The following is a 21,968-nucleotide window of genomic DNA, read 5'->3' as shown; positions in this document are numbered from 1 at the left end:
AGCTCCATCCCCTGAGGGTTAACAACTTGTCATGTGTCAATATTACCTCCTCTATTTTTTGCAATTCCAAGCACCTTTTCTTTTCCAGCACCTTTGCAATGCAATTTCCTGTCTTAACTTCCTTTTGATTGAAATACTTCATAGTTCAAGCCTCAATACCATAATTTAAAATATGTACCTATGTAAAAATATGTACATATGTCAAATATGTATTTTTTATAATTATAAACTGCATATGATAATAAAACACACAAAAAATTTAAGACTTAGAGATTTAGGTTATTTCATTCTGAGACCTTCTTTTAGTTTTTGGTAGTTTTAGGTCTATGGCAGAACTGGAAAGTGAGTACAGAGATATCCAATATACCTGACCACACAAAAGCCTGGTCTCCCCCATGGTCAACGTCCTCCACCCGAGTTGTACCATTGTTTTAATCGATAATCCTACAATGACACATAATTGTCACACAAAGTCCATAGTTCCCATTTAGGGTTCATTCTTGGTGTTGTTCTATGGGTTTGGACAAATGTATAAAGACATGAGTCCATCATTATGGTATGACATAGAACACTGTCACTGTCCCCCAAATCCTCTATTCTCTGCCTATTCATCCTATCCCCACCAGTCCCTGGCAACCACTATCTTTTTACTGTCTCCACAGTTTCATCTGTTCCAGAATGTCATGAGTAGTGCATTGAGTTGAAATCTCAGTAGGTAGCCTTTTCAAATTGGCTTCTTTCCCTTAATAACACACATTTAAGCTTCCTCCATGTCTTTTCATGACTTGATAGTTTAATTCTTTTTATTGGTGAATAATATTCCATTTTCTGGATATATCCTAGTATGTTAAACCATTTGCCTACTGAAGGACATCTTGTTTCCTTCCAAGTTCTGGCCATTATCAACAAAGCTGCTATAAACATACATTCATGTGCAGGTTTTGTATGGACACGTTTTTAATCTCTTTGAGTAAATACCAAGAAGCATAATTGCTGGATTATATGGTAAGAATATGTTTAATTTTGTCATTTTAAAATCTTTTATAGCAATTTATTGAAAGTGTTTCTCAATTTCACTAGGTTTTCCCTCTCTACCTACAATACTCTGTAAATCCTAATGATTCTTAGAGCTCACGGGGGCTGGTACAAGCAACCTTTATTTGCTTTAGTAAATAAATAATGTGTCTGTGGGAAAAACACAGATGTCCAATATTACAACAGCTGTTCAACAGTATTTTAGAGATGTAAACTAGTGAAATAAGATAAGAAATTTAAAGTATAAAAAATTGAAAGGAAGAAACAAAACTGTCACTATTAGCAGGTGATGCAATTGTTCACATGAAAAATCCCAAATAATCTACAGGCGTATAACGCAGAATTAAAATGATAGTTGAGCTAGCTTGCTGTTTTAAAACTGTATAAAACTGGGGGAATCTGCGTGGGTCACTTGGTTAAGTGCCTGCCTTGGGCTCAGGTCATGATCTCAGCACCCTGGGATTTGAGACCCACAATTGGCTCTCTGCTCAGCAGGGAGTCTGCTTCTCCCTCTGCCCCTCCTCCCATGCTCTCTATCTGTTAAATAAATAAATAAAATCTTAAAAAAAACCCGGTGTATAACATTGAATCGATTTCTATACTCTGCAAATCAGTGGAAAATTTTCAATTTGAAAGCTATTGTTTATAATGCGAAACAACCAAAACCAACCAAACAAAAAAACCCAACAATACTTAGGATTGTATCTTACAAGCGGTGGTCATGAACTTTATATAAAATGTTATAAAATTTTATTGACAATCTTTGGAAAGAAATATGTTCATAGTTAGGATGGCTCAACATTTTAAAAAATGTCTGATTTCCTCATCGTTGCATCATTGTAACCTGCTCTTCTTTCTCCATCGATCATTTATAGGGAGTTGAACTCACCAGATGGATGTCTAAGTGACATACTATGGAACAATGGGAGAAGAAGCACTCCTGCTGACTACATATCCGAAGACCCTTAACAACGAGGATGCAGGTAGTGTATGAGAAATAATACACTTTTATATGTTTTAGCTTCATTTCAGCCAATAATTTTGATTCTTAATTTGGTGCCATTTGTTGTATTTTGGAATGTTCTCTTGGTTTCCATATTTATCCACATTACTGTGAATTATAGCATAATTTTACATGCCCTCATAAAAAATATATGTATTTTTGCCACCCTAGGGACACATTATACCTTAGCTAGGAAAACCTGGAGACACAGCCCATGTTTCCTTTCCCATTCTTTCTTTTGTGTACTTGTAAGGTGACCCCAGACCATTGGGGTGGGGCACGTGTACTCACTTTAAAGTAACTGATGTTGTTCTTGACAAGTTGTGTGAATCAAAGCTTTTCAAGACAGAAAGAAACTTTCTGGCATAGAAAGAAAGCAAGAATCATCTGGTAATGTTAAGAATGGTATTACACAGATTTCTATTGCTGCTGTAACAAATCATCACAAACTTAGTGGTTTAAAACCATGAATTTATTATTTTACAGTTCTGTAGGTCCTAAGTCTGGCATGGGTCTTACCAGATTAAAATCAAGGTGTTGGCAAGGTTACATTCCTTTCTGAACACTTTAGGAGACATTCTATTTCCTGGCTTTTTCCAGCTTCTAGAGGTTACTTGCATTTTGTGGCTTTTGTCATTTTATTCCATCTTCAAATCCGGTAACATCAGGTCCAGTCTTCCTTATATCACTCTAACCTCTTCTTTTACCTCCTTTTCTAACTTTTTAAGGACCCTTGAGATTACACTGGGCCCACGTAGATAATCTAGGATAATGTCCCATTACAAGGTTCTTAACTTAATCACATCTGCAGAGTCCCTTTCACCACGTAAGGTCACATTTTGTCAGGTTCTGGGGATTAAGACATGGACATCCTGAGGGGGAGTTGGGTGGGTGGGCTGTTTAACGTCACTTCCTATCCCCTTCACCTGCTCACTCTGCTCTGGCCACACTGTCACACTCCAGACTCAGTACTCATTATTCCTTCAGTGTAGAATGCTGTCCCCTTCAAGGCTGTCCCCTTTAATTTGCTCACATCTCTGCCCAGATGTCCCTTCCTCAGAGGGCTGGCCTCCACCTGAAGTCCATTCTGTGATTTTCAACCTCTTACTATGTTTCATTGTTCTCCATAGTGCTTCTTACTACTCTCCAGCTTCCTTTCTGGAAAGTAAGCTCCTTCTATATAACTGACTTGATCACTTTGGCTCCCCTGTACCACCCAGTGTCTAACCCAGTGCCCGGCACATAAGAACTCAAGTAAAGGCATGAATGAATCAATTTCTTACTTTTGTCCTTTACTTCAGTGAGCTGGCCCAAAATGAAATCTCTATAACTCAAACTATCAGTTGAATTCAAATTGAAGTACAGAAAGTATGACCATAGCACTTAGCTATTTCACTGAGAGTGCTATTTGAGTATATAGTCTAAGTAACCAGATTAAGACTAACATCAGTTAAGTGTGAACTTGATGTTCATCAATGTTATGTTTCTGTGAATGCTCCTATTATTGGGTATAACTTTTGAGACTAGAGATTGATCATAATGATGACAGTAATAATTGCTATCACCTTTATTGCCTTCTATGGAAATGCCTGGTACCAAATCCTTTACATGGATTCTTTTATTTAATCTTCTCACTCCATGACATCACAGAGTACACATTTACTGTTTTGTTTACCCCAGAAAATTATTTCCCCCTACTCAACACTTCTTTTGGGAAACTACTTCTCACTTCCACTGAGTGGTCCTAGAGGCAGCCCAATTACAGTACCCCAGCTATGCATGGGCATGTGACCCTGTCTGGGCCAATCAGAGTGGGGGTCTGGAGGTTGATATAAACCTCAGTCAAACTGATCAGAATTCTTCCCATGATTTTTTGGACTCAGGCTGGGAAGAGAGGTTTCCTTTTTCTCTTGGGTCAAAAACTGCCAAGGATATGAGCCCACAGCTGCCTCTGGTCTGTGGAGAAGTAAATCATCAGAGAAAATGGAACAAAGATGAGAGTTGAAAAGTCCTCACTTATACATTATATAATTTTTATTTTTTCTGTTTTACCAATGAACGAACATTTTTCAGAGCAGTTAAATAATTACCAGAGCTAAAGTAGCTAGTAAATAGCTAGTAAATGAAGGACTCTGACCCTAAGTCAGCCTAACTGCAATATCCATCTTTTCTTTCCCTTTGTTGTACTATGTCCTGGTGCCCCCGATTCGTTAAAGGTAGCTACTCTTGCCCTTCTACCTGGTTTCCGAAAACACACAGCAGGAAAAATTCATTCTCTGCAGTACTAGAAGGGGATATTTAAAAAAAATCTTCTATACATCTTATATCCTGATACATTTGTTCACTTGAGGCTCAAGGACTCGCTAGAATAACAAATATGTTCTATATTTTGTACTAATTCCAGTGGAGTGGGAGTGGCTTCTTAGACCTTTGTGTTGAGAAGGATTCTGAGGCTTCCTCTGGGCTAGCATAAGAGGAAGTGGAGGAAGAAATAAGCTACTCATTATCTCTATGCTTCATAATGTTTGATAATTTGGATGACATTTTTGGAACCATTGAGCTATAAATTGTAGCCTATGCATTTTTCAGGGAGTGGTGAAACAAAGGCTCATTTTTCAGTTCAAAGAATGTTTCAGTTGTTGGTCAAGGGCTCACCTGTGTACCAGACCAAATCCCTTAATTGTCTCTTCTTTAACAAACACCTTTTATAAAACTCCCAGACAGCCCTATCCCACAGTGATGGGGGCAGCAACATGATCTGAATTTTTAGATTCTACAACTGAATGTCATTTATTGGAACCCCTCTTTTCTGGTGAAGGGGTGCTAAATCACAGCCACCCTGAAAAATTGTCATGTACTGGTATTGTTGAACGTTTTCTTACAATCAAATTGGGCCTCGCATTTTGTTGGGTGGAATGGAACTTTCCATTTCTTCATCTTTGGTCCAAGTTACTTAGCAATGGCCAATCAAACTATGCACCCACCATATTGTTTTGCATGTTTGACTAGAACATTGACAGATTAATAGGAAGGGTAAATAGCAGAGCACAACTGCAGGGGCCCAGTGTGGGGTGGCAGGATTGACTGCTCTGGACTTTGTTGTGTTTGCTCAGAGGAAGCCACAGCAAAAGCCTGCTGGGAGGAGGTGACCCGGGTCACGGGCGTTTGTTTCTTGTCTCTATAGAAAACAATTGTCTTCTCAATGGAAGATGGCTTTTTCTGAATCTACATGGTTCCACCGAAGAGGAAGCATTTGCCATTCCAGGGTGCTTGCTAAAATACACACATACAGATAAAAAGGCCACACAAAAGTTCAAATTTACTGTATTCCCCCTGAGAATCCTTTGTCTGAGGTGAACCAGCCTAACTTTGGAAAGTTTATCTAGAGGGTCTCTAAACCTTCACCGCTTCACGGTTAACTCCCGATATTTGATGTCTGTGAAGTTTTTATGAAGTTTCAAAATGATCCAGCCACCTTCCCACACCTCTGATTGATGAGTGTGGAATCCATTCACGTTTAGCACTGTTGACTTTGTAGACTCTGGCTTTGCTGGAAAGCTATTTTGATCTCGAAATTGTTCTATTTGGAATTAATATGAGTGAAATATGTAAATGGTGAAGAAAAGTCTACTGTGCAAATTTGAATAAACCGAAAGTAGTGTAGTGGATCTATTTAAAAGTGAGAACTGTGTTTCTGGTTGATAGATTTTGTTTGTTTGTTTGTTTTGAAAATGGCTGATTTTATATTTGCAGAGTTATAGGAGTTTTTGGAATCAGGTTTATTTCTAATAGAAGAGTTCAAAGGGTTCCACACTGATTTTTTATTAGTATTTCTTGATCTTTCTCTGTTTCTCTCCCTAATACATATAATACATTAAAATATATATTGCAAATAAATAACATGTAATCATTATTTTTGCTATATACATTATATCTATATTCTACCTACCTACCTACCTGTCTATCTAATCAGCCAGACCTTCTTCTGGATTTGGTAGGAAAGAGGTGTGGACAGGTGGCTCTTTAAAATTCCGCCTTTTGGTACTTTAATTAATTTTGCTTTGTCATGCTCAAATGCCTGTGAACTCTATTCCACCATCTCTCTCCATCTTTACTTCCTTTTCTCTTTTCTCTACACTTTTGTTTACTTTTCTCTTCTGCCTTCCATCTCCCTAGAGCTCAGATGTTGGATATTGTATGGAAATGTTACTGGTGGTTTAGTGGAAGCCATTTTAATTCCTGGCTGTTTACTTCAGGTTCCACCGAGTTTTATGTACCTCATCAACAGAAAACCCACCATGTGGGGAAAACACAACTCAAAAAACTCTGAGGAATAAAAATTTTCATGACACTAAAAACTAGGATCAATCTGAGAATGAAGAAAAACCAAGGCAGCTGCACTGATATGAGAAGCACTCTTTTATGGCATTAAAATCCTCTGACTCTGTGCTACTCCAAGCATAGTTCTTGTCCTTAGGGAGCTGACAGACTTGGGTTGAGGCATGAGGACAGATCATTATTCAGAGAGTTATAAAATAGCATATCCAGTGCCATGGTAGAGTGACCCCAGGAGGCTGTGACAGGCACAGAGGAGACACCAACTCTAATTTCTCAAGATAGAAGAAGATGCATGTATAATTGTTTGCCTTTGTATTGTAGCTTAATTTAAACTCCTTTGCAGGGCATAAAACAAAGAAAGAACAAATATTTAGTTGATACCTGTACTGTAGACCCATGATAAGCCTTGGGGAAAGAGCACTTGACTGTGGATGTAGAAATCGCATCTGTCACATTCACTGTGGAGGGTGTGAGCCTGACACTGATCCTGGGACTCCATGAATAACTGTGGAATGAATAGATGCATGACACAAAGCCCAAAGACCTTAATTATCAGTTATCAGCTGTGCAATCTTTAGCATGGCCATGGGTCTCTCCAAGTGTCCCATTTCTTTACCTATCAGATGACTCCATAATGTCTGCCCATGTTCCAGTATGATCATAAAGTCAAGTCCTATTTATTGAGGACCTACTATGTGGTAGGTACTAGTCTAAGGACTTTTCATGTGTTTACTCATTTCATCTCCACAATAAAAATATGAATAAGGTAATACTATTATCTCCAATTTACAGATGACTATGTGTCATCAGTTTTTTTTTTTGTGGACTATAAAGTCCTTTATCATTTAAATAAAAAGCATTGCCATTAATATCATTCATATTTCCAAAACAAAAGCATGGGAATAGTCCTCTAGGACGTCCTGTCTCTTGTCTGTGACTCTGTGGCTGTCCCACACTCAATTCTGACTGGGAGAATATTTTTGATATCCATCTTAATTGAGGATCTTTGGATCATAAAGAAGTAAAAGCATTTCAAATTTTCAGGAAGATCAATAGGTCTTTATTTTGAGTGTATGTGTCACTGGAATTGGAAAGCCAATTCCCAGAATGCCAGCAGGACAGGCTGCCATGAGAAGGACCAGCTTCTCTTTGACAGAGCACAGGTCCTCTGCTTCCCCAAATGAGCCCTCCATTCTCCTTTCTTTTCAGTGGCATCTTTGTTTTTTTCACCATTGTTCTTTGTCACAAGGCCCTTCCAGCTCCAGTGATGCCTCAAAAGATGGCTTTTAGCATCTTCTCCCAATTCTTGGGGTTACTTCCCTGTTGTATTCATTCTAGTTTAGGTCATTGGTTCAGCATATTTTCTCATGCAAATTCACCTCACAACTCTTTAGTCACCGGAGGGTCTGAACAAGGAGCAAGGAGGGATCAGCAGTGTTCTGTGCCCTTGATGCTCCTGGGGGCTGTGGCTGGTTCCTTTCTGGAAGGACAGGAAAAAGGCAAACCTGAGATGGACATCTGTCCTACATCTTATTCCTGTCCAGCAGCTAGATCTGGTGTGAACTGAAGCATCAATTTTATTTGTTAAATTTACCCAACAGAGCATTTTTTGAAGAGTCTCACATTACAAAGGAAAGAGGCGGATAGAACTTTTTCTTTTATTAGTTTCCGAGGTAGAATTTAGTGATTCAACAGTTGCATATAACACCCAGTTCTCATTACACCAAGTGCCGTCCTTAACATCTCTTACCCTGTTACCCCACCCACCACCACTTCTCCTCCAGCACCCTCAGTTTGTTTCCTAGAGTTGAGCATCTCTTAATGTTTGTCTCCCTCTCAATTTTCATCTTATTATATTTTTCCTTCCCTTTCCCTATGTTCATTTATTTTGTTTCTTAAATTCCACATATGAGTGAAATCATGTGATATTTTTCTTTCTCTGACTTATTTTGCTTAGCATAATACCTTCTAGTTCCACTCATGCCATTGCAAATGGCAAAACTGCATTCCTTTTGATGACTGAGTAATATTCCATTACACCCCCCCCCACACACACACATCTTTTTATCCATTCATCTATTGATAGAGGTCTTGGCTCTTTTCATATTTTGGCTATTGTAGACATTGCTACTAGAAACATTAGGGTTGCATGCAGCCTTTCAAATAACTGTGTTTATATCTTTTGGATAAATACGTAGTGGTGCAACTGGAGGGTCATAGGTAGCTCTATTTTTAACTTTTGAGGAAACTCCACACTTTTTTCCAGAGTGGCTGCACCAGTCTGCATTCCTACCAACAATGTAAGAGGGTTCCCCTTTCTCTGCATCCTCACTGACATTTGTTGTTTCCTGACTTGTTAATTTTAATCATTCTGACTGGTGTGAGTTTTTTTTTTTTTAATTTTTATTTTTTCAGCATAACAGTATTCATTATTTTTGCACCACACCCAGTGCTCCATGCAATCCGTGCCCTCTACAATACCCACCACCTGGTGCCCCCAACCTCCCACCCCCCACCCCTTCAAAATTCTCAGATCGTTTTTCAGAGTCCATAGTCTCTCATGGTTCACCTCCCCTTCCAATTTCCCTCAACTCCCTTCTCCTCTCCATCTCCCCTTGTCCTCCATGCTATTTGTTATGCTCCACAAATAAGTGAAACCATATGATAATTGACTCTCTCTGCTTGACTTATTTCACTCAGCATAATCTCGTCCAGTCCCGTCCATGTTGCTACAAAACTTGGGTATTCATCCTTTCTTTTTTTCTTTTTTTTTTTTTTCTTTTACAGCTTTATAAACATATATTTTTATCCCCAGGGGTACAGGTCTGCGAATCGCCAGGTTTACACACTTCACAACACTCACCATAGCACATACCCTCCCCAATATCCATAACCCCACCCCCTCAACCAACCCCCTCCCCCCATCAACCCTCAGTTTGTTTTGTGAGATTAAGAGTCACTGATGGTTTGTCTCCCTCCCAATCCCATCTTGTTTCATTTACTCTTCTCCTACCCCCTCAACCCCCCATGTTGCATCTCCTCTCCCTCATATCAGGGAGATCATATGATAGTTGTCTTTCTCCGATTGACTTATTTCGCTAAGCATGATACCCTCTAGTTCCATCCACGTCGTCGCAAATGGCAAGATTTCATTTCTTTGGATGGCTGCATAGTATTCCATTGTGTATATATACCACATCTTCTTTATCCATTCGTCTGTAGATGGACATCTAGGTTCTTTCCATAGTTTGGCTATTGTAGACATTGCTGCTATAAACATTCGGGTGCACGTGCCCCTTCGGATCACTACGTTTGTATCTTTAGGGTAAATACCCAGCAGTGCAATTGCAGGGTCATAGGGTAGTTCTATTTTCAACATTTTGAGGAACCTCCATGCTGTTTTCCAGAGTGGTTGCACAAGCTTGCATTCCCACCAACAGTGTAGGAGGGTTCCCCTTTCTCCACATCCTCGCCAGCATCTGTCATTTCCTGACTTGTTCATTTTAGCCATTCTGACTGGTGTGAGGTGATATCTCATGGTGGTTTTGATTTGTATTTCCCTGATGCCGAGTGATATGGAGCACTTTTTCATGTGTCTGTTGGCCATCTGGATGTCTTCTTTGCAGAAATGTCTGTTCATGTCCTCTGCCCATTTCTTGATTGGATTATTTGTTCTTTGGGTGTTGAGTTTGCTAAGTTCTTTATAGATTTTGGACACTAGCCCTTTATCTGATATGTCATTTGCAAATATCTTCTCCCATTCTGTCAGTTGTCTTTTGGTTTTGTTCACTGTTTCCTTTGCTGTGCAAAAGCTTTTGATCTTGATAAAATCCCAAAAGTTCATTTTTGCCCTTGCTTCCCTTGCCTTTGGTGATGTTCCTAGGAAGATGTTGCTGCGGCTGAGGTCGAAGAGGTTGCTGCCTGTGTTCTCCTCAAGGATTTTGATGTGTTCCTTTCTCACATTGAGATCCTTCATCCATTTTGAGTCTATTTTCGTGTGTGGTGTAAGGAAATGATCCAATTTCATTTTTCTGCATGTGGCTGTCCAATTTTCCCAACACCATTTATTGAAGAGGCTGTCTTTTTTCCATTGGACATTCTTTCCTGCTTTGTCGAAGATGAGTTGACCATAGAGTTGAGGGTCCATTTCTGGGCTCTCTATTCTGTTCCATTGATCTATGTGTCTGTTTTTGTGCCAGTACCATGCTGTCTTGATGATGACAGCTTTGTAATAGAGCTTGAAATCCGGAATTGTGATGCCACCAACTTTGGCTTTCTTTTTCAATATTGCTTTGGCTATTCGAGGTCTTTTCTGGTTCCATATAAATTTTAGGATTATTTGTTCCATTTCTTTGAAAAAAATGGATGGTACTTTGATAGGAATTGCATTAAATGTGTAGATTGCTTTAGGTAGCATAGACATTTTCACAATATTTATTCTTCCAATCCAGGAGCATGGAACATTTTTCCATTTCTTTGTGTCTTCGTCAATTTCTTTCATGAGTACTTTATAGTTTTCTGAGTATAGATTCTTAGTCTCTTTGGTTAGGTTTATTCCTAGGTATCTTATAGTTTTGGGTGCAATTGTAAATGGGATGGACTCCTTAATTTCTCTTTCTTCTGTCTTGTTGTTGGTGTAGAGAAGTGCAACTGATTTCTGTGCATTGATTTTATATCCTGACACTTTACTGAATTCCTGTACAAGTTCTAGCAGTTTTGGAGTGGAGTCTTTTGGGTTTTCCACATAGAGTATCATATGATCTGCAAAGAGTGATAGTTTGACTTCTTCTTTGCCGATTTGGATGCCTTTAATTTCTTTTTGTTGTCTGATTGCTGAGGCTAGGACTTCTAGTACTATGTTGAATAGCAGTGGTGATAACGGACATCCCTGCCGTGTTCCTGACCTTAGCGGAAAAGCTTTCAGTTTTTCTCCATTGAGAATGATATTTGCGGTGGGTTTTTCATAGATGGCTTTGATAATATTGAGGTATGTGCCCTCTATCCCTACACTTTGAAGAGTTTTGATCAGGAAAGGATGCTGTACTTTGTCAAATGCTTTTTCAGCATCTATGGAGAGTATCATATGGTTCTTGTTCTTTCTTTTATTAATGTGTTGTATCACATTGATTGATTTGCGGATGTTGAACCAACCTTGCAGCCCTGGAATAAATCCCACTTGGTCGTGGTGAATAATCCTTTTAATGTACTGTTGAATCCTATTGGCTAGTATTTTGGCGAGAATTTTTGCATCTGTGTTCATCAAGGATATTGGTCTGTAGTTCTCTTTTTTGTTGGGATCCTTGTCTGGTTTTGGGATCAAGGTGATGCTGGCATCATAAAATGAGTTTGGAAGTTTTCCTTCTATTTCTATTTTTTGGGACAGTTTCAGGAGAATAGGAATTAGTTCTTCTTTAAATGTTTGGTAGAATTCCCCCGGGAAGCCGTCTGGCCCTGGGCTTTTGTTTGTTTGGAGATTTTTGATGACTGTTTCAATCTCCTTATTGGTTATGGGTCTGTTCAGGCTTTCTATTTCTTCCTGGTTCAGTTGTGGTAGTTTATATGTCTCTAGGAATGCATCCATTTCTTCCAGATTGTCAAATTTGTTGGCGTAGAGCTGCTCATAGTATGTTCTTATAATTGTCTGTATTTCTTTGGTGTTCGTTGTGATGTCTCCTCTTTCATTCATAATTTTATTTATTTGGGTCCTTTCTCTTTTCTTTTTGATAAGTCTGGCCAGGGGTTTATCAATCTTATTAATTCTTTCAAAGAACCAGCTCCTAGTTTCGTTTGATTTGTTCTATTGTTTTTTTGGTTTCTATTTCATTGATTTCTGCTCTGATCTTTATGATTTCTCTTCTCCTGCTGGGTTTAGGGTTTCTTTCTTGTTCTTTCTCCAGCTCCTTTAGGTGTAGGGTTAGGTTGTGTACCTGAGACCTTTCTTGTTTCTTGAGAAAGGCTTGTACCGCTATATATTTTCCTCTCAGGACTGCCTTTGTTGTGTCCCACAGATTCTGAACCGTTGTGTTTTCATTATCATTTGTTTCCATAAAGTTTTTCAATTCTTCTTTAATTTCCTGGTTGACCCATTCATTCTTTAGAAGGATGCTGTTTAGTCTCCATGTATTTGGGTTCTTTCCAAATTTCCTCTTGTGATTGACTTCTAGCTTTAGAGCATTGTGGTCTGAGAATATGCAGGGAATGATCCCAATCTTTTGATACCGGTTGAGACTTGATTTAGGACCGAGAATGTGATCTATTCTGGAGAATGTTCCATGTGCACTAGAGAAGAAAGTGTATTCTGTTGCTTTGGGATGAAATGTTCTGAATATATCTGTGATGTCCATCTGGTCCAGTGTGTCATTTAAGGCCTTGATTTCCTTGTTGATCTTTTGCTTGGATGATCTGTCCATTTCAGTGAGGGGAGTGTTAAAATCCCCTACTATTATTGTATTCTTGTCGATGTGTTTCTTTGATTTTGTTATTAATTGGTTTATATAGTTGGCTGCTCCCACGTTAGGGGCATAGATATTTAAAATTGTTAGATCTTCTTGTTGGACAGTTCCTTTGAGTATGATATAGTGTCCTTCCTCATCTCTTATTATAATCTTTGGCTTAAAATCTAATTGATCTGATATAAGGATTGCCACTCCTGCTTTCTTCTGATGTCCATTAGCATGGTAAATTCTTTTCCACCCCCTCACTTTAAACCTGGAGGTGTCTTCGGGTTTAAGATGAGTTTCTTGTAGGCAACATATAGATGGGTTTTGTTTTTTGATCCATTCTGAGACCCTGTGTCTTTTGATTGGGGCATTTAGCCCATTAACATTCAGGGTAAGTATTGAGAGATATGAATTTAGTGCCATCATATTGCCTGTAAGGTGACTGTTATTGTATATTGTCTCTGTTTCTTTCTGATCTACTACTTTGAGGGTCTCTCTTTGCTTAGAGGACCCCTTTCAATATTTCCTGTAGAGCTGGTTTGGTATTTGCAAATTCTTTCAGTTTTTGTTTGTCCTGGAAGCTTTTAATCTCTCCTTCTATTTTCAATGATAGCCTAGCTGGATATAGTATTCTTGGCTGCATGTTTTTCTCATTTAGTACTCTGAATATATCATGCCAGCTCTTTCTGGCCTGCCAGGTCTCTGTGGATAAGTCTGCTGCCAATCTAATATTTTTACCATTGTACGTTACAGACTTCTTTTCCTGGGCTGCTTTCAGGATCTTCTCTTTGTCACTAAGACTTGTCAATTTTACTATTAGGTGGCGGGGTGTGGACCTATTCTTATTGATTTTGAGGGGGGTTCTCTGAACCTCCTGGATTTTGATGCTTGTTCCCTTTGCCATATTGGGGAAATTCTCTCCAATAATTCTCTTCAACATACCTTCTGCTCCCCTCTCTGTTTCCTCTTCTTCTGGAATCCCAATTATTCTAATGTTGTTTCGTCTTATGGTGTCACTTTTCTCTCGAATTCTCCCCTCGTGGTCCAGTAGCTGTTTGTCCCTCTTTTGCTCAGCTTCTTTATTCTCTGTCATTTGGTCTTCTATATCGCTAATTCTTTCTTCTGCCTCATTTATCCTAGCAGTGAGAGCCTCCATTTTTGATTGCACCTCATTAATAGCTTTTTTGATTTCAACTTGGTTAGATTTTAGTTCTTTTATTTCTCCAGAGAGGGCTTTTATATCTCCCGAGAGGGTTGCTTTAATATCTTCCATGCCTTTTTCAAGCCCGGCTAGAACCTTGAGAATCGTCATTCTGAACTCTATATCTGACAAATTACCAATGTCTGTATTGATTAGGTCCCTAGTCTTTGGTACTGCCTCTTGTTCTTTTTTTTGTTGTGAATTTTTCCGCCTTGTCATTTTGTCCAGATAAGAGTTTATGAAGGAGCAAGTAAAATACTAAAAGTGTGGCAACAACCCCAGGAAAATATGCTTTAGCCAAATCAGAAGAGATCCCAAATTGTGAGGGGGGAGAAAGGGGATAAAAAGGGGTTCAGAAAGAAAAAAAAAAAAAAAGAAACTATTAAAAAAAAGAAAGCCGATAAAGAAAAAATATAAAAAGAGGAAAAAAATATATATATTAGATAAACTATTTAAAAAACGTTAAAAAAAGAAAACGGTAAAAGTTAAAAAAAATTTAGCAGAAGAAGAGAAAAAGAAAAAAAAATTGAAAAAGAAAAAAAAATTAACTGCAAGGCTAAAAAATCATGGGGAGAAAGCCATGAGTTCCGTGCTTTGCTTTCTTCTCCTCTGGAATTCCGCGGCTCTCCTTGGTAGGTGAACTTGGTCCTGGCTGGGTTTCCCGTTGATCTTCTGGGGGAGGGGCCTGTTGTAGTGATTCTCAAGCGTCTTTGCCCCAGGCGGAGTTGCACCGCCCTTACCCGGGGCCGCGCTGAGTAATCCGCTCGGGTTTGTTTTCGGGAGCTTTTGTTCCCTGAGCGCTTTCCATAGAGTTCCGGAGGACGGGAATAAAGATGGCGGCCTCCTGGTCTCCGGCCCGGAGGAGCCAAGAGCCCGGGGCCCCACTCCTCAGTGCGCCCTCAGAGAACAGCGCCCAATGACTCCCGTCACCCTGGCCTCTGGCCGCGCTCCGAGCTGACCGAGCCTGCGACCGGTTCAAGGCAACCCCAAGCTGAGAGTCACTCCTCGGCTCTGTCTCTGTAGCCGGCTTCCCCGTTCTAATACCGGTAAGCTCTGCGACACTCAGACACCCCCGATCCTTCTGCGACCCTGCGGGACCTGAGGCCGCGCTGACCCCGCCTGGGCTTCACCCCAGTTAAGCCTCTGGAGCGATGTCCCTAAGCGGAACAGACTTTTAAAAGTCCTGATTTTGCTCCGTTGCTCCGCCGCTCGCCGGGAGCCGGCCCCTCCCCCCGCGGTCTATCTTCCCGTAGCTTTGGATTCACTTCTCCGCCAGTCCTACCTTGCAGAAAGTGGTTGATTTTCTGTTTCTGGAATTGCTGTTCTTCTTCTCTTCAATCTCCCGTTGGATTTGTAGGTGTTTGCAATCTTTAGATAAGCTATTTAGCTGATCTCCCGCTACCCGAAGTAGTCTCAGCCTGCTACTTCTCCGCCATCTTGACTCCTCCTGGTGTGAGGTTTTGATTTGTATTTCCTTGAGGGATAGAACTTTTAAGGATTGTTTCTAACTGGAAAAAAAATTAAATGAAAACTTTGGTTTTTAACCTGTGGTTAAATAAGAAAATGGTCTTGGGGTAATGACTTCCCAGATTTTAAGTCCAATTAGAGAAGGTGCAATGATTTTGTAGTGTCTGTGTTGTCAACAATTAGAAACAGGTTATGCAATTGATTTGATACATTACTACCTATGTTTTAAAAAATGGAAAATAGGGACGCCTGGGTGGCTCAGTTGGTTAAGCAGCTGCCTTCGGCTCAGGTCATGATCCCAGCGTCCTGGGATCGAGACCCACATCGGGCTCCTTGCTTGGCAGCGAGCCTGCTTCTCCCTCTGCCTCTGCCTGCCACTCTGTCTGCCTGTGCTCACTCTCGCTTCTCTCTCTATGACAAATAAATAAATAAATAAAATCTTTAAAAAAAAAAGGAAAATAAACAGAAAAGAATAGGGGTTAAGGTGCTGTGTACTTGAAGGTATTCATTGTTTCTTGGCACTTTTATTGCAATAATCTATGTGTGGTCGTGTTCATTGGTCATGGTGGAAGATGAATTTTTAACTATGGGATGTGACCAAAAGACCTGAAAAGTACTGATAGTGGTTAACACCTGAGTCTGGGGTCCTGTGGTTCCTGGTTCAAATCTTGACTCTACATTTTGAAGCCTTGTTACTTTGCCTCACTGAACCACAGTTTCCTCTTCAGTAAAATGGGTTAAGAATACTTAACTCATGCAAACAAGATGCTAAGGTAATGCAGGGAAAGTGTTTAGCATAGCATTCAAATAAATGGTAGCTTTTAAAAAATTTTTTTAAATTGACCTCTGCTAATTATTACTTGATTGAATGTGGAAAGTTTCTGGAAATTTTGTACATTCAAGTTGTGGATAGGCATCAGGAACTGGGAAATTGGTGGCAAGCAAACAAAAAAGAGCAGAGAAAACATTTGACATTTTAATGTCATCTGGAAAATCCATTTCTAGGTCCCTTCGTGTTCTGGGTGACTTTTAAGTCTCTTTTTCAATGCAACCATCAACAATATTCATACTAAATATTGTTACAAATGCCCCCAATCCAATCCTCAGAGATTTTTGGAAGTAAGGTAGGGGAAATGGTAGTTCATGGCCTGGTGAGGAAAAGGAAGAGGTGGAGAATAGTTGTCTTAGTCCATCAGGGCTGTTATAACAAAATACCACAGACTGGTGGATTGTAAGCAACAGAAATTTACTTTTCTCAGTTCTAGAGGTTTAAGTCCACGATCAGGGTGCTGGCATGGTCGAGTTCTGGTGAGGACCCTCTTCTGGGTTATGGACTGCTGACTTCTTCCTGTGTCCTCTTGTGGTGTGAGGGGACTTCTCTGGGGCCTCTTTTATTAAGGGCACTAATTCCATTCATAACACTCCTCATGACTTAACCACCTCTCAAGGGTCCCATCTCCTAAAACCATCACACTAGGCATTAGGATTTCAACATATGAATTTGGGGGTGTGGGGAGAGGTCACAAATATTCAATCATAGCATTAATTTAATAAGATGGGGCTATTTCAGCTACTTAGTGGTATGCGACAAATGTTTCAAACATAGTGTCATAAAACAGCAATCATTCTATTATGCTCATTAATTGTGTGAGCCAGGAATTCAGCCAAAGCACAGGGGGATGGCTTGCTTTAGTTCCATGATGCCTTGGGCATTAGCTGGGAAGACATGAAAGCCAAGGTTGACTCAAATGGCTGGGTGCTGGAATGGTCTGGAGACTTCTTCACTTCTCTGTCTGGCATCTGGGCTGAATGACTTGAAGGCTAGGTTTAGGTAGAACAGTCAATCAGCACATCTACTAGTAGCTTCCCCATATGATGTGAATTTCTTCATCGTATGACGGTCTCAGAGTGGTCAGACTTCTTACATGGTGGCTCATGGCTCCCAGCACAGGTTTCTTAGCGGGTAAGGAGGAGGCTCTATTGCCTTCTGTCACTAGGCCTTGAGCATCATGTGGCATCACTTCTCCTGTGTTCTTTAGTCAAAGCAGTCACAAGCTTGTGTAGATTCAAGGCGAGGGGCCATAGAACCAGCTAGCATCAGGAAGAATTTGTGACTCTGTTCTCAAGCCATGACAGGGTCAGATGGAGAAGACGTTTGAATGCAGAAATTAAAAGGTGGTTTTAGATGGGAAAGGTGGTATCACAGAGAGTCTTCAGTCAGGCCCATGACTTTCATGTTCTTGCCATAAAAGGGAGGCAACTCAGGATGAAAGACAAAGAGGCAAGAAAGTGTCATTCATATTTGATTTTGGATTGTCACTTGAGATATTTTCAGAATGGACTGAGTTTCCTCCTGACAGTTGGTCCTAGTTAACTCAGAAACAAATTTTAATTTTGGGACGCCCTCTTCTTCAAAAGGACCCTGTGGGAGATGTGGAAGGTGATGGTGAGCTGTTGGGTGCAGAAGTAGCTGTCTTGTGCACTGCTGTAAAGATGTGGACAATGGATGGGGAGGAAGTTTATCAAATGAACATTAAAACTCTCCTCTATATCTCCATCTCTGCTTTGCAACAATGGGATGGGAATTAGAGCAATTCTTGGTTTTAGTTCCAAGTTCATCCCTAAATGTTTGCATGACCCTGGACGAACCACCTCACCTGGTGGATCATGTGCTCTGTGAGGTCATTTTCAGTTCTCAGTGACTGATTTCATCCCTTCCCAAATGGGCCAGATATGTTAATTTTATGAGCAAACCAAGCTATACATAATGCATTTTCTATCTATAAACTGAAAAAGTGACTTTCCATCTGTAATTTTGCCTGTCAAATGAGCACAGATTAAAAACTGAATGTGGCTGAAGGGCATTAATATGGGACTCCTGTTCTGTCTAATGGCTGCAGCTTTTCTGCAAAGCAATTTGACTCAATTTTATGTACCAAGTATGTTGACATGTCCATATCTATTGATACTATTCATCTCTTCTGAGAATCCATCTTAATAAAATAGAGTGTGAGACCAAGATTTCTGTACAAGGATGGTCCCTACAATCTATTTACAGTTATGTAATAATGGGAGCCACCACTGTGGTCCCCTAACAGGAAGATTCTATGACTTACAGTGCATACAATGATATTAGGTGGCTATAAGAATCTTATTTTCAAAAAAAAAAAAGGATTTATTCACAATAAAGTTGCATACAGTAATTAAATTCTGGACAGAGGGGCACCTGGGTGGCTCAGGGGGTTAAAGCCTCTGCCTTCAGCTCAGGTCATGATCCCAAAGTCTTGGGATGAAACCCCGCATGGGGCTCTCTGCTCTACGGAGAGTCTGCTTCCTCCTCTCTCTCTGCCTGCCTCTCTGCCTACTTGTGATCTCTGTCTGTCAAATAAATAAATAAATAAAATCTTAAAAAAAAAAATTCTGGACAGAAAAAGACTGGAAGAGGGTACCTGGATGGCTCAGTAGGTTGTGTCTGCCTTTGGCTGAAACTTGGAGCCAGACATCAGGCTCCCTGCTCAGCCAGAGTCTGCTTCTCCCTCCCCCTCTGCCACTCGCCTTGCTGTGTACTCTCTCTCTCTCTTTTTTGCATGCACACGCTCCCTCTCTCTCTCTCAAATGAATAAATAAATAAAGTCTTTAAAAAAAAAAGACTGGAAGGAATGGACTCAAGATGTCTAGATAGAATTATTGGTGATTTTGTCCCCTTTTGGGTCTTTCAGTTTTTTGAAAATCTTCATAATCAGAAAAGAAAATGAGTAGTATCGATAGATGTCTTTTACGTATCTTTTTTTTCCCTTTTTTGTCTTGTTCTTGACAGAGTGCCCTAAAAGAGAGCTGTCAGGTTAAGACCTCTCAGAATTTGAGTCTTCTGAACACCAAGCCTTCTGCCTGAACCCTCCCCAAACTCCTTGCTCCCTTTCCCACCCAGCTGGGCATCCCTCCCTGGGCACTGGCTCTGAGGTTGTAAGGTGGGGGAAGCGGGCAGGGCAGGGGTGTCCAGCAGGTCCAATGGGGAAAAAAGTTTAGCAGGGGATCTGTGAGTGGCTGTGGGAGACTTGCAGGTACCAGATAGCTTGTGGGCGGGCATGTGGTCTCTCTGAAGGAGGTCTCAAATCTCTGCAACTATTAGCTAGATTTTACTGCAGTAAATTACCCCTGCTCTGCCAGAACATTAACAAATTACCATGAAAATGCTGTCCTCACCAGCACAAATGTCTCTCAAACGCTCACTTCAGTGGGTTTGTTTTTTTTTTTTTTTTTTTTTTTTTGGTCTGCACTATAAGATTCACTTGTTAGTTCTACAGAAAAGGGGAGCCTAAGTCTCATAATTTGCACTTTGGGTGAATTCATCCTCCCCCTCTTTCTCCCCCCATAGGGTTTGTTTTTGTAGCCAGGCTTCTAGACGCTTGGAAAAGACCGGAGCAGTTCTGTGGGCACTCGAAATGGGGGAAGAATTCCAAAGTCGTTGCCTTCTGTTACACACCAAGAACGAGGAGATTACCTCCTCGTCTAGAGTGAGAGAGGTCTCAGTTAACATCAGTGAGAATTTTACCCATAAAAGTCTGATTAGGAAAACCCCCACGGTTTACATTCTAGAAGTTTGCTCTCTGGCTGATAAAATTACTTAGCCATTCTACGAATAACTATTGCATGCATTAGTTTACAGTTCTTTGGAGAATAAACACCTTTCTTCACCCAGGGTGTCTTAAGCTATAGAGGGTAAGTCTGGATTCAGAAAGGTAGGCCCATTTACAAGGAGGAAGACCATACTTGGCACATCAACTCCTCTCTGAATGCTAGCTAGAATTTTAGGCTTGTCTGAACATTACATCTCATTAAGAAGTAAAAGCCAGCTTAAAAAAAAAAAAATCAGAAGGGTGGTTAGCAGGTTATGAAATAAAAAATAGTATTCAAAATAAGCATTTATAGGCTGAACTTCTGTTACCAATTAAAGTTTTATTCTGTAAATGCAATCACGTTCAGACATAAGTTATTTTGGGGGTACTTGTGCGGCTCAATGGGTTAAGCCTCTGCCTTCAGCCCACCTTGTGATCTAGAGTGCTGAGATCAAGCCCTGCATGGGGCTCTCTGCTCAGCAGGGAGCCTGCTTCCCCCTCTCTCTCTGCCTGCCTCTCTGCCTACTTGTGATCCCTCTCTGTCAAATAAATACAATCTTAAAAAAAAAAAAGAAATGTTATTTTCTAAAGCACATTGTATGAAACTTCACCTATCTTGTATTTATCAAGGAAAGTTTGCTGTTGGTATACATTGTTTCCATTTTAAAATGGATGCCCCTCATCAGGTCCATCTACCAGGCCCAGGTAGAAAAAACTGTAGCTTTCCTGCAATCTTTTCTAATCTGCAGATAGATAGATTTATTGACCAGAAGCGTTTAAAACTAGCAAAGTCCTTTAAAAACCTTTAAAAACCAGCAAAATCGACAGAAAAACAACCTCTCATTTCCCCTCAAATGAACAAACAAAAATCCATCAAAATAGAGAGGTTTGGCTTTCTGTAGTATGTCAGAAAGCTTGCAGTCAGAACAGCTAGATCCCAGCATACACGAAAGTTTTGTGTCATTAGAAAACACATATTATTTTGAATGGCACATAGCAGAGGGCCCTGTGATCTTGCTAATGATTTGAGTTTCAAAATATTTAAGTCCCCTCCTGCTTAAATAAGGCAGATGAGGTTAAGACTTTTTGAGATCTGGGCTCTTCAAGTAGACACTCTCCATCGAAGGTCAAGTGGCCCAAGGGAAACAGAGTGCATCTATTACCACTGGAGGTCTGCAGGTTCATGGTCCCTGGTTGCAGACAAGAGTACCTGTGCTGGAAGGTGCTTTCTCAGCCCTGCATCTGCCCTTGCTGCTGGAGGGCCCAAAGTCACTCCTTCTGAGGGAACTAGGGCAAAGCAGGCTTGCTTCTCAGGCAGGACAAGCCAGCATCTTGGAAGAAAGAGAGAGAGAGGAACCTTTCATGATGATCGCAGCTGCTTGACCTGGGATGTGGTCACTACCATCCTTTAATTGTATTCAGAGATGGGGAGCAGTCTCTGTGCATTGTGTGCAGAGATGCGTATCCATCAATTATTTAGCAGAAATTCCCTCTAACGGAGCAAATACCTCCCTGCCCACCCCTCCCCCACTCCCCATGAATGCAGTTATGAATACTTTAAGTTAGTGTACGACGGTCACATGATGATTAGGGCTATAGGTATATATTTTATAATTCTAATAAACAATAAATTCTACCAAATTTTTATAAGCAAAATTATGGTAAATATATAGGATCTCATCAGTGATCTACATTTAGAGCGAAATGCTTTCTCATATCATTTTATCAAATCTGTAACAGACAACTGATAATAGTGACTATGTTGCCCAGGTGTTTGAGGGCTTTAGCTGATATGGTCTGGACCTGGTTGATCTCAGCATGGCTCCCTCACACACCTGTACTCAGCTGTGAGTCTGTCTATTGGGCAG

At 40.3% G+C, this 21,968-nt stretch overlaps 1 protein-coding gene across 9 annotated transcripts in view; it reads left to right on the top strand.

Moving 5' to 3' along the window:
- The window catches only part of C8H12orf42 (chromosome 8 C12orf42 homolog), a 162,336-nt gene that overhangs the window by 12,816 nt on the left and 127,552 nt on the right, over window positions 1-21,968 (top strand). For 3 of the 9 annotated variants that reach the window (XM_047743206.1, XM_047743205.1, XM_047743209.1), the window contains one exon: window positions 1,911-2,018. In XM_047743206.1, coding sequence (XP_047599162.1) covers window positions 1,958-2,018 — 61 coding nt within the window. In that variant the 5' untranslated portion in view covers window positions 1,911-1,957. Of the gene's footprint in view, window positions 1-1,910; window positions 2,019-21,968 lie in introns of those variants that run through there. The other 6 variants (XR_007129657.1, XM_047743213.1, XM_047743207.1 and 3 more) reach the window with 3 other exon arrangements.

This window comes from Lutra lutra, chromosome 8, assembly GCF_902655055.1.
Source record: "Lutra lutra chromosome 8, mLutLut1.2, whole genome shotgun sequence".
Lineage (NCBI taxonomy): Eukaryota > Metazoa > Chordata > Mammalia > Carnivora > Mustelidae > Lutra > Lutra lutra.
Note: the sequence above shows the minus strand (reverse complement) of the source record. Positions and strands in the feature narration are given on the sequence as shown.